Source organism: Parasteatoda tepidariorum, chromosome 10 (genome assembly GCF_982258835.1).
Source record: "Parasteatoda tepidariorum strain Cologne lab strain chromosome 10, Ptep-v5.0, whole genome shotgun sequence".
In the NCBI taxonomy this organism is placed as follows: Eukaryota; Metazoa; Arthropoda; class Arachnida; order Araneae; family Theridiidae; genus Parasteatoda; species Parasteatoda tepidariorum.
The window spans coordinates 87267198-87280523 of NC_141764.1; the positions used below are offsets into that span (position 1 = coordinate 87267198).

A 13326-nucleotide genomic window follows, 5' to 3' on the forward strand; every position below is an offset into this window, starting at 1 on the left:
TAGATAGTATTAGTAAAATATCCCCCAATATATTTTGGCGTATTTGAATTTTATAATTTAACGTATTTACTAACATAATGCGCTAAATTAGTTTTTATAAGGCTTTAAAGGTTAGATGACTTAAGGTATTGACAAATTTATGTAAGTAAAAGTAAACGAAAAATTAGTTGTATTATTAGAACTTGTAATTTTAATTGTAACAGACATACGTAATGAAGCTAACTCATAAAGTTTGCATTAAATACACACTTATCAAAGCAAAGATGGAAAATTATTTAATATTCTCGTTAGAATTTTTTTTCTTAAAATGCTATTTTCACTATTTTAAAAATTTAAAGATTTTTTGATATTAATGAAATCAATAATAATATTTTATTAAAATTATCTAGTTTAATTTATATTCCTATATTTACTTTAATCTTTAATATACTTTTCGAAATTGTTTTAAGATTTCTAGATGATGTGAATAAAAATGATAATAATGTTATATTTAATTATTTTAACTTATTTAATTTATATTCGAAATTTTATTTAAGCATAATGAAATAAAAGAAACTAATCATCATATTTAATAATAACATTTACTTATTATCGCTCCGTTTGCCAATCCCCGTGGTTGTTTCTCGTTAATATTTTCTTTAAAAATCAATCAAAAACGATATTGTATATATAAAATATGTAATTTTTTGCAAGACAATTTTGTTTTTAATCGTAACGAAATGAATGATTAAGAGGATTTAGAAAATAGTCAATAGTACTTAAAAAAAGATAATTAAACTTAGGAATGCAAAATGTGTGACACAATAAGAGGTAATTTTACTTATTAACAATATAGCCTATACAATATAGCCTATAGCCTTAACAATATAGCCTATAGCCTAATAGTTAAAATTGGAAGCGATTTTGCTAAGTAGGCTTCATATAATATTTTTTCTTTTCTTTTGTTGTTATTTTTGACATTACTTCAAGCGCGAGTTTATAAAATGAAAACCTCCAGAGAAAGAAATAAAATTTCTACAACAATAAATAAATAATCATTATTTAAAGCAAAAAACAAGTAATATTTAAAAAAAAAAAAAAAAAAATTGAAGTCCTACTTAGATCAACAAATAAAAATTTTATTTTATTTACAGTTAGAGAAATTTTTTCTCTTATATAAAACTAAAATTAATTAATTAAATTTAATTAGTGAATTAATATTTGAAAAAACTGTATTAGCATCAAGTGTCCCCCACTACAAGTTTAAAAAAAATGCATTTGAACTTGAATGGATAAATAAAAAGTATTTTATTAACGATTGAAAATTTGAATAAGATATATAAATAAAAATAGAGATAGTGTGAATTAATAGTAGGAATTGAAAAAAGTGGGAAGAAACTTTCAAACAAATTGAAATTTCTTCTTGAAAAACAACTCTTGTGTTAAGTTTATAAACAAATATGACCTTTTCAGCATTGTATTCCTGGGGCCCATAGAGCGGCCCGTATGATAATTTTTAAGGCTAGTTAAAAGTTAATAAATCTCGAACTAATGGAATGTTAAATTTTTTATGACATTGTACTCCCTGTACATTTTTCTACACATCCTCGTAATTTCAAATCTTATTGTGTTGACGCAGCAAAACAAAACGCAACGTTCAGTTGAACACCAGAATCTGCTGCTTCTGCAATTTTTTTTAATCCCTCCCCCCTTTAATTTTCGTCGGTCACTATTGGAAAATCTGTGAGACATGTCTACCTTATAATAGTTTTAATTTATTGATTAAATAATTAATTACGCTATGAATTATAACTAATTGGTTTTATTTTAAAAATGCTTTCTTAGAATATAAATTCATTCTTCATACCACAATAAGAAAAGTGAAATAATAAATCATGTTCGTTTGGTAAATGAATCCCCTTCTTCGGTGAAAGTTCTTCACAGAATACATTTGGTAGTCACGTGCAAACCCATACTGAGCTTTCAAATGTGTCTGACCTGCTTGAGGGATGGAAACAAGTTGTAAAATAAAAGAAAGAAAAATAAATAAAATAACAGCCGTTCATCAAAGATGGCCTTGGACAAACCGTCGGCATGTGCTAGTCAATAAAGTGGAACGATGAAAGGAACTTGGTGAGAGTAAAAAATTCGAACAGCACCTGATTAGTTAAAATTCTCAGACAATTAAAGAAAGAAAACGAAAACATTACCTGGAAAACATCACCCGAAGGCAAATAGTGTAGTGGAAGAGCTTTCGGAGTTATGAAGACGGAGTGCTTACTTTAAAACCTTTCCAATCGTTTAATCGTCTTTATCTTGGAATTAATTTCATTTGGGGTTATGAACCAACAGACGTCATAGGAAACTTAAAATTTCAGGTTATGCAAGCTATAAGCAACAGGTAACTAAGATAAAATTTTCATGATAAAATTGAATAATATTTTCAGAGTTGATGTTTGTAGAAATCTATTGAAATACATCCAAATCCCACTCTTGCACCCAAATAAGTATATGTATTACAGCTTAGGCTCGAAAGCTGTTAATGTACACTTCAGCTGATCTGCAAATTATCTGATTTGTTCCATTAAATTGCGTAATCAAGATTATAAGGCGGAATCAAGAGTATAAGGCGGAATCAAGAGTATAAGGCGGAAAGCCTTATACCTAGGCAATGTGCGCATTTACACTTTCTTATCATTTAAGTTTTAAAGTTTGTTTCTCACATCCTGTCAACTAATTTGTTGATTGATTATTTAGATATCGGAAAGTAAATAAATGGCATATTAATTTCCTTAATTGTAATAACATTTTAAATCGCTTGATTTTTGGTATTATTATAGCTTTTAAAGTGATTGATTAAAATAAAAGACACATGCGGTTGAGTATTGCGATGCGGAGACCGGCAAAATTCGAATTGGCGAAATCTATAAATCCTTAACACTTATGTAAACTGTTCGCGTAATAGTGTTCGCATTTTTCTACATTTTAATTTGCTGCCAAGTTACAATTCTAGCATACAAATTTTCACAAATAGCTTCATTAGTATTAGCATATCAAATAAAGTATAAGCATTAATAAAACGTAAGCACAGACTTTTTTTATATATCAAATGAGGATAAAATAATTTATACTACGTATTATAAAATTAATGGTCGCCTCCAACCACAGGGCGACTAAATATAACAAATAGCTATTAAAAAATTGTTTGTCAGTCTTTCGAAGAAAATGTACCCCACATGCATTTTATAATTATTATTATTTTTTCAATAAATGTGGAATTTTTTCTTTATTTTAGAAATGAGCCTTGTAATATTTACCATATTCTGAGAAATGCTTCGCAAGAAACGCCTTGCATTATTATTATCAGCAGTTATTTAAGTAATTTAAAAATTTTGATAAAGTGGCCACTGTTAAAAATGCTACAACTGGTCACTGTTACGAAATTTCCTAATTTTGGCCTATTCTATATGTATGAACATATGAATATAGCAAAACAACGTGAATAAAACACAAATAAAGATTCAGAAATATGAAATAAAGAAAGTGACAAGAAGTATCTTTCTCCATTTCTGTACCTCTATTTGTATATTTTATTCGTGTTGTTCTTCTAAGTTTTATTGTTAACAAATTTTTTAAAGGTTCAGTCAATCATGCTATGCGTAAAATAAAAATGAAGAGTTTAAAACATTTAATTCTAAACGATAAGTAGTCTGCATTTAAAATGTAGTTGTTTTTTAACAGAGTCAGCTATGTTATAAGTTCTTGAAAATGCTAACAAAACTAGGTATCGTAGGTGCATATATGTTCATCTTATAACATATTATAAGATTACTAATATAAAATAACTAATATATTGTTTAAGACTTAAACAATATTATGCTAAACTTAAACTTTTAGGTTGGTTCCATGATCATACACGCGCGGTTTATTCATTGTTGGAATGATGTTAATTAGTGCTACTTCCTGGCAATGTTGGAGTTGACTTTTTTCAGATTTTGGCGAAGTTTCTGAAAATGACATTATTTCGTACCACTGTTTAAAACCCTGTCCCGCCACACTGTAGCTACCCATGCTTAAATGCGATGTTAACGATCAAATCAAAATCACTTTAAAATGCTTTTAGTTGCAAAAATCATTACAGGATAGTGTAAGACTAAGGAAGTAATACCTTCATGTATGGAGATAGCTTTGCGGTGATTTTAAATAAATAAATTTTAAGTTTGAGACCGTAAGTTTTGAACATTAGTTCCCTTTCCTCACAAAAATCTATTTTTTTTAGCTATAGCGAAGGCTTGTGGGAATGGTTTGAAACTGAAGTAAAAAATAATTATGAAATAGGCTTTTTTAAAAATTCTGTCTGGGAAGAACAAATGAATAACAATAATTACACGCGCCATTTACACCTGCCGTCGACACATGTAGTATTTCTATTTTCGTTTCTTCTTAACTGTATGCTGCAGCTGTTATTTTGAGGGCTTAGCCTCAATTATAATTTAGTCACGTCCTTGATGAGAGAAATGCGGGCGGATTTTTGATTTTTTTTTGCATCAAGTGTTTAACGAAACCGTTGTATTCACCACAACGATCTCTTATACATCTACTCTTCCCTGACGAGGAGGCATAATTGAATTCTACAAGTATGTTTTATTAACTTTCTAGTGAAATGTAACCACATTATTTCTAAAGAACTCATATTTTTACAAAAGGAACAGAAATACCTCATGATTTTCCTCAACAGGACGGCTCAAACTTCCTAACATCATCCCCCAACCCCGGCTAAGCACCTACCCCATTTTTAGACTCTATCTTTTAGCGGTAAAAATGCCACGCAATTTTGATCCTGGTCAGACGACGTGAACAGCACCTGAACTGGTATTCCCTTTCTCCAAACTAAGGCAGTATAATACAGTACCATTAAAAGTTCACAAATAAACTGAATAAGAACAAAAAATGCACGCAAATGAAAAAAAAGTTGTGATGGCCATATTACGATTACTGGTTTTCCATTGATCAAATGCTTTTTCTTTCTGGATTGACTCCGTTAAGCGCCACACCATTTCAAATCATGGGTAAAGTGTCTCAATTGATGTTTGTCGTCGGATTGGTTTTCAAATCCTGCGTATGTTCGTGATTCAAGACGTCACAAAATTCCTTCTTCAGCATTTATATTTATATTGAAATCACTGTCAAGCCAGCAATTATACGTTAATAATAAAAAGAATGTAAAAATGCTTTAAATTATTATAGTGTAAATACATTAAAAATGCCTGGTAGGGAAAATAAAAAGAAAAACAGCAGCGGTAGCCATAGCAACGCATGCAATGACGACGCATGCGCACTGTTTACTCTATTACTCTCAAACACAGTTAAAAAGTGTGTGGAAGCCATCAAATCCAAACCAAGACCCATTTTACCAATATGTAATAAACACAGAATTAATTACGCTATTAAATAGAAAGAAGAAGAAAAAATTCTTACTGTTATGGAAATTTTTCACTTACAAGTAGGATTGGGCTATAAATCGATGTATCGAGACATATCGATTTAACGCATATATCGGCAAGACGATACATCGACTTTCATTCAAGGCGATGCATCAGAAATCTGATTTAAGCCGTCGAGTAAAGACAACGAGCGTAAAACGATATAGCGATATAAGACACGCAAGGATATAAGATAACGATATAGCGATATAAGACTCTTCTCTTACGTTCCGATGTCGACTCGCGCTGTGGAAGACGATGTTCGTTTCGTTATGTTGAAATGGCCTTGATTGGTGAGCTGTGGAATCAGAATCAGAGTTTTGAGAACACATATCGTTATATCGCATGTTCCTCTTCGCACCTCTTAGCTTTTTTTTTCTTTGTCGCGACTTTTCTTGTAGATTATTTTCAGTGGGACTAACTTCGTGATCGCCGATGTTACCTTGTTCTGAAACAATTTATTTTTGAAAAGAATATATAAAGAAGAGTTTCTTCATTAATTAGATGAGTTTTTTTTTAAAAAAAAAACTTCTTTTTATTTTTAAATGTGAAAATTATCGGCGATCTAATTTAGGCCCCCATAAAGAATTAAATTTGTCAGGTTATTTTTTTACTTCCTTTTAATTTATTAGAAACTTTTTGGATGAAACTTCTAATAATTTAATGAGTTTTTATTACTAATTTTAAATTTATAAATCTTAATTTTTTTTTTTTTTTAGAAATAAAGTTGAAAAAAAAAGTTATTTTTGTCATTTGGATTTGGACATAAGTCAATCAACTTTGTTTATACAAAAAAAATTTGAGAGGTTTGCGTATTTTATTCATTTTTAAATCATTTAGCACTTCGTTTTATTTGAGAGTATAATAATTTTTTTAAAAAAATATTCTTTTCATATTATTTGTTAATTAGCTAAATATATTATCGAATATCACAGTTTTTTTATTTTTAAGAAATTAAATCTTACTTTGTTTTTTGTTCATAATTCGGTCATTATTTATCTGAAATGATAAGGTCCCGCAGTGGACTGATCGTTAAGACACGGTTCCCTGCAGATCACCGAAGTCAAGCATTACTGGCTGCGGTCAGTGTGCGGGTGAGTGACCACTTGGATCAGTCTGCGTAGGGACCGAGGGAGTGCGGTATTGGTCCTCGTTAAACTGTTCTACCGTAAAGTGCTCGACTTCGCGTGCAGGTCGTCGAGCTACCGAAGCGGGGATGCCATCCCATCTGCAGAGGATCAAAATTGTGATGGCATGTCTTCGGATCATCCTCAGGGATGTTTCCCAGACCGTCGCCAATAGCCCATTGTGCAGCTCTAGTGTGACGTAAATGAACTACAATAGAACTATAATGACTGAAATGATAATAATAAAAAATAGTGTTTTAAAAGCGTTTTGTTTTTCTAAAATTTTTTTAGCACTTTGTTTTAAACATACAAATAATTTTTAACGTTTCATTTAGAAATTTAGCATTACGATCGAGCTTAATAATTATGTAATTATTTATGCATAACAGTAAAAGAAAATATTAATTTGTAAAAAACGCTTTAAAAAAAGTTTTTAACACTTTGTTTTACGCGTATTAGGAATTTCTAAACAAACATTTCAATAAATATTTTAAGTAAGATTTGAACATTGTAGTCAATTTATTTAATATCTTTCTTAAGCAAAACATATATATCTTCAAATTTATAAATTGATTTAAATCAATCAGAGTATGAAGTTTTGATAGAAATCTGACTTTCTGTGCCTTACGAGTAAATGAAATTCAAAAATACTATATCGCGATGCAAAACTGACGATGCATCACGATATATACTTTCTAATATCGCCCAGTCCTACTTACAAGTACATTTTTTTTTCGGTTAAGCAGCTCAAATTTTAATTAATGTGTCAAGTTATAAAGGATGAATAATAGATATATATGCCTAATTCATTGTTATTTATCATACCTTATTCATTCAAATCTAAGGATTCGTACTAACATTATGGAAAAATTAAATTTCAGTTTGAATTTTTTTCTAATCAGCACCCTTCTTCATAAAGCTAAAAGAACTATTCTCTGTCAAAATCTCGTGCACGGCATATTGTCCGACAGCTTCCTTGCTCACTGGTTACACTACTGTCCAGCTAACGCGAGAACTTTTATCTTTTCTTTTCTATTTTATTTTATTATATAACCGTCGTTGAACAGCCGACGCAAATTTCAGTTTACGACTACCGATGTTCAACTCCGTAGCCTTTTAATTTTGAACCCAATCCAGAAGAGTCATGGGTAGTTACTTATCTTTGTAACCACGATAATCGCCAAAATCTCGTATTCTTAAAATATATTTATTTATAGAATATTCATTATTTTACTATTTTGTTTAATTTTACTACTCGATTACAATGTTTGTGCTTCCTGTATGTTTAAATGAGAGTATAAAAAGTAAATGGTTGTAATTTTTTCGTTACAGATTCCTTATTTGGACGAGATTGGAGGAATTCTTGATAACTATTCCAGCGAATGAAGACTTGCAATGTGGGCAGTGCGCCCGGCCTATCATGACAATGATGCCCCCATGGATTTGCGTAAAAAAGTGGTGCTGGAAAGAAATATAGAAGAATCTCGCAATTCTTCATCAGTATTATCAGCTAAGAACACCACACATCAGTACAAAAAGAATTGGCACCAACCGCCTATACTACCTGTTGCCAGTTTATATCCTTTTGTTTCCGAAAGGTATGGCGGACAATGTTCCATAGTCAGTCCTGATGAAAACAGAGTTCATGATATCAGGCATGGCAGCAGGGGGAGTCTGGAGACAGCTATCAGGAAGCTCCATCATAACAGGCAGTTAAAACGAGTCTATGAAAGCCCAAGGACAAAAAGAAGCAGGTCTGTGTTAATCATTTAAAGATAGCTCTTTCTATAGGTGTATAAAGTAGAATTAAATTTAAGACGACCCACTAGACTTGATTAAACTAATACAAAATAGTGGTCAATTCTGGGGTGAGATTATCCTCTAATCTATATTTAAAACACGCGAATAAAGTTTATAACAACCCCCGTGGCAAAATCGGAGCGACACGGCGACATTGTCGCAGAACGTTACAGAGTTCTTGCAGAAAAATGTTTCTTTTAAAAAGTAAAAAAAAAAATACTTTTCTTTTCTACAGAAATTGACATGTAATATTTTAATCATGCATTTAGAATTTGGATTATCTCTTTTTGACGCGCTCAATTTAAGTCAATGGTATCGTAAATCGATACAATGTTTAGATTGTATTTTCGGCGGTTATTGATATTGATTTTCAGGTGACTTTTAAATATCCCGATATATTTCAAACAAAATGGAAAATTTGAATCGTGCATTTGAGTATTTACTTTTTAAGACAATAATTCTATCGAATTTTTGGCAGTTATTGCTATTGATTTCTCCATAGTTTTTAAATCCGATATTTTTTAGACGATATTATTTATTACAACAACCTAATCTCGAAACACACATTTGAGGAGTCAGATTCATATGATTTCGTCTTCGATCTCTTATCTGCAATTTTCTACGGATTTCATGATTATTTACAAAATGCGAGGAAAAAAATTATAAATCCCCACTCCTCAACAAAATGGGGTAATTTCACCCATAATATTAGAAAAAAAATTATTACATGTTCAATTAAAAAAAAAAATTTTTTTGTAAACACAGCGTTTTTGTTATTTTAAATCAGTAACATATCTGTTTGTTATTATTATAAGTATCTTGCAGAAAGATATTAGTGCTAGAGAGCTTTGTCGCAGATAGCTCGAAAAAATTCTGCTACAGGGAACAAGCCTACATTTAAAAGAAATGAAAACCCTGTAAATGATTTCCCCCCATAGCTGTTGCTGTTCTAAGTGTTCATCCCAGCACTTCTCTACCCTGTTTTTGTTACGATTTTTTGCTCCCATGAAAGATTGATTTTGACTTCGTCAAAAATAATTAAATTATTTTAAAATTAATTAATTACATTTTAGAATTAATATCTATCCAAATAGTTTATATATATTCCTAACTAGAAAACAGATGTCGATTCTAAATTTAGTTGATGTTTAATCCTTTATTTGATATTTTATTTATTTAATACTTAAATTTCATTTCTTATGAATCTATGTGAAAATAACTTGTTTGAGTCATGTTTAGTAGTGAATGAATCTATGCCGATATAAGTTTATGATACTATTCTATTATTAATTAAAAGTAGGATACTGTTCTAGTTATTAATAAATTAATTTTTCAGATCGGTTGATGCAACATCCGATAATGGCAAAAGTGCCCTGAACATCAAACGCCCTCCACGTTCATCTAGCTGCCCCAATTTCACAATCATCAAGCCAGCACCTGTCAAATCTCGATCACCTATCAAACCTAAATCTTACTTCATACAACGATCTTCAGGACATTTATTTGATTCGGATTCGAACTCTAATTCGATAGCCAACAGCTATCATCGGACGTATGAAAGTTATCGCGCTAACTCCCCTGTCACAGGAGGTGCCAAGAAAAGAAAATCATTTGTTCCTGTTTATGGTGACCGCTGTGTTTCTCCAAAAAGAATATACGACGATCCAGTATCCCCACCCAGGAGATTTTATGACGATAGGACGTCATCACCAAGAGAATCCTACTTGGATCGCCCATTATCTCCGAAAAGAAGAGCAATTTCGCCAGACCCACCACCTGAAGAATACTATCCCCATTCCGAAGTACTTCTGAGAAGGCAGCTACAGCAACATACTCCACCAGCTTATCTAGTACATGTGTACGACTATTATCAACAGTTAGTGCAGAGATTACGAGAGCAGCATTCTCCTGGTGTTCGCTTGCCTCCTCCTATGTCGCCAAGCTCAGTTGAAGATGACATGCAACCAGATTCTCAGAGAAAAAGACCTTGTCGAGCTCTGACTGGAAAACATGTCCGGCAAGGTACAGGTGCCAGTTTAGCTACACTTTTGACCCTAAGGCAAAAAATACAGGAAAGGCAGAAGGCCAAGGAACACGAACCTCACAATGGTTTTAATGGGAGCAGCAATAAAACTATGCTACAAAAAAAGAATAAATCCCAAAAAATTAAGCCTGTCATGAAAAATATGTTAAGTCGAGTTCAGCATTGTTGAGTACATTTTTATACCGATTTTTGGCTAGAAAATATTTCTTGAAATCTTTATTGCAAAAGTTGGAAACATGAAAATAGTGCTTAGTGTTGACATGAAATTTGTATATCTCTATTATTTCCTTCCATAGCTTAAAATGGAATAATTTTTGCCTAAAAAAAGAACAAGCTTTTAGGATACATAAAAGAATTTTAGTAACAGTGAAACCTGTGTTTGTTGAACCACTAGTGGATCAACTTATAATAAAAGGGGAATTTGTTATTTCCAGTTTGGTATTTGATTAAGATCAACTTAGGTAATCGTTTTTCTGAAGGTTAACTTAACAGATTTCACTGAATATAAATAATAAATTTAATAAAAATATGTCTTTAAAATTGTTCAAGTGAATTAAATTCTCTTTTTTAATTTAGTAAACTTGTATGCAAAATTATATTAATTTATTTTATAAAAAAATTTGACAATTGTCTTAAAGATTGTACTTCTATATGTGGATTTAAAAACACATATTTCGATTTAACTAATTTACCTGTGTCTATTCTTTTGTCAAAATGTTACAGTGCATGATCAAGGAGTGAGCCTTTGATTTTTTTCTTTTCGATGTAAACTTTTACTTCATTCCTTGTAACTGGAAAGACGTTTAACTGGTACTATTACATTGCGAATGCTGTTTGTTCATCTTTGAAGGAAAAAATCTTGATTCTTAACCCGGAATGGAAAGTAGACTCTTTTTAATGTTAAAAAAGATTGAGGCTAATATTTATGCTTTGGCTATTAGGTTGGTTAATAGTGCTACGTCACAAAATGAAAGAAAAAAAAAACATGCATCGTTGTCTATTGCAATAGCTAGAAATTTAATGTTACAGCTATTTATGAAACACATTATTTACAATTCTCACAACTTATTATTTCATCAATTACATCAAAATTTTAAATCATTAAATTTTTTTGTTTATTTTTATAAAATATAAAACTTGCTTCCCAACACTAATGCTATGTGGTTGGTATTTTAAGCATCCTCTTTTTTCGTTACTAAAAAATTAATATTTATTTTTTTAGCAATAGTAATAGGAAGAATGTGGAATCCAATCAAAACTTCACATGAACCAAATATTAATCTTCTATGAATGAGTGTTAATTGTAGAGCTCAGTATGCAATGTAAAATTTTGTTTCAAAATTAGACCAGGAAATCATGCTTGTTTACTGGTATTTGGCTGACAACTATTTATATATATATATTTCTAGCGAAGTAAAATCATAAAAATGATCAAAATTACCAGTAAGTATTTTTGTATAATCCCTTCCTTTACAAAATGGAAAATGATTAACCGATTCATTACAAATATCATAATATCTACGTAACAATAAAACACATTATAAACATTAGAAGCCGTCAAGATACACTTCATTTCAATAGAGCTTAGTTGTAATTTTATACAATTATAATTTTACTTGTTGCACTGCACTATCTTCAATGTCAAGTTTAAAATCTTTCGTTCCCATTTTAAAATTATATTAACAATATATTTTTAATTTTCAAACTGAGTTTCTAATCCAATGACCATTAATAAAATTTTTATTTACATAAATATTTTTCAAACTTAGCCAATATCTAATATATTTTTTAAATTGAATATATATAAATTTGTACAAGAGGCATTTGGTGTTAGGCTACCACCTGATTTTGTAAAGCTTGATATTTTTGTATTGAATAGAACTATATTTTATTTCATAACCATTTTAAAAGTGCCTCAATTTTATAAGCCAGGTGCACTAAGCCATTCCATTATGTTGAGAAAGAGAAAAGTGAGATTTACAAACTTTCTCTTAGAGATTAGTATGAAGCTAAAATCAAAAAACAATGTGTTTGGTTAATAAAAATTTCCGACCAATTTTTGCTTTTGTAGAATACATGGTGAAAGGATACTTGTATATTTTCTATACTATAATGTGCATTTTATATGTTTGTATATAAAACTGTCTTCCTATTGTATTGCTTTTTGTACTGTGACATTTTCAGACGTATTTATTTTTTAAAGGAAGAACAAATATTTTCATAAGTATTTATTGTATTGACCATTTTATAGCTTCAAAATTGCCAGAATAGTATATCAACTTTTTTTTCATTTATAAGTTCGTTATTTTATGGCACTGCTTACTGGGACAGCTATGAATTAATGTTTTCAAAATAATAACCATCAATAAACTGATGATCTTGTAAATCAGTTGAAATGGCCTTAACATACAGCAGAAAAAATTATTTTATAGTTATTAGCACTATCTGTTTACAAACTAATAATGCTATAACAAATTTTAAAATTTGTTGAAAGGCCTGGTTTTCAAAGTAAAAAACCATGCGTTTTTATGCATGCTTCTTTCATTTTTTAAATCATCTTTAAGATATGTAACATATTTCATACAGATACCTGTATAATTAAAGAGTACACAGAGTATAATTAAACTTGAAAAGGTTGATATTCGTAAAAATGAAGTAACTTTAAGCTTAAGCTAGCAATACTTTTAAAATGTTTCAAGGCAACTGAAAATATAAAATGGTCATTTTAATTTATAGTATTCATGTTGAGATTTTACCTCATGCACTTTAAAGCATCATTCCAGCATCGAAGCTATTTATATCACTGCATTTAAAAAAAATGTAACATTTCTGCTTGTTGGCAAATTAAATCTTACTGTCTTTTATCTATTTTTGATTTTATGTGATACTCTAT

General features: G+C 30.3%; 1 protein-coding gene across 9 annotated transcripts in view; it reads left to right on the plus strand.

Annotated features, from left to right (window-relative positions):
- Positions 1–13307, plus strand: part of LOC107449895 (uncharacterized) — a 134918-nt gene extending 121611 nt beyond the window's left edge. For all 9 annotated transcript variants that reach the window (XM_043043680.3, XM_043043685.3, XM_071184241.2 and 6 more), the window contains 2 exons: positions 7922–8343; positions 9726–13307. In XM_043043680.3, coding sequence (XP_042899614.2) covers positions 7985–8343; positions 9726–10602 — 1236 coding nt within the window. In that variant the 5' untranslated portion in view covers positions 7922–7984 and the 3' untranslated portion in view covers positions 10603–13307. The remainder of the gene's footprint in view (positions 1–7921; positions 8344–9725) is intronic.
- Positions 13308–13326: the final 19 nt, after the last annotated feature.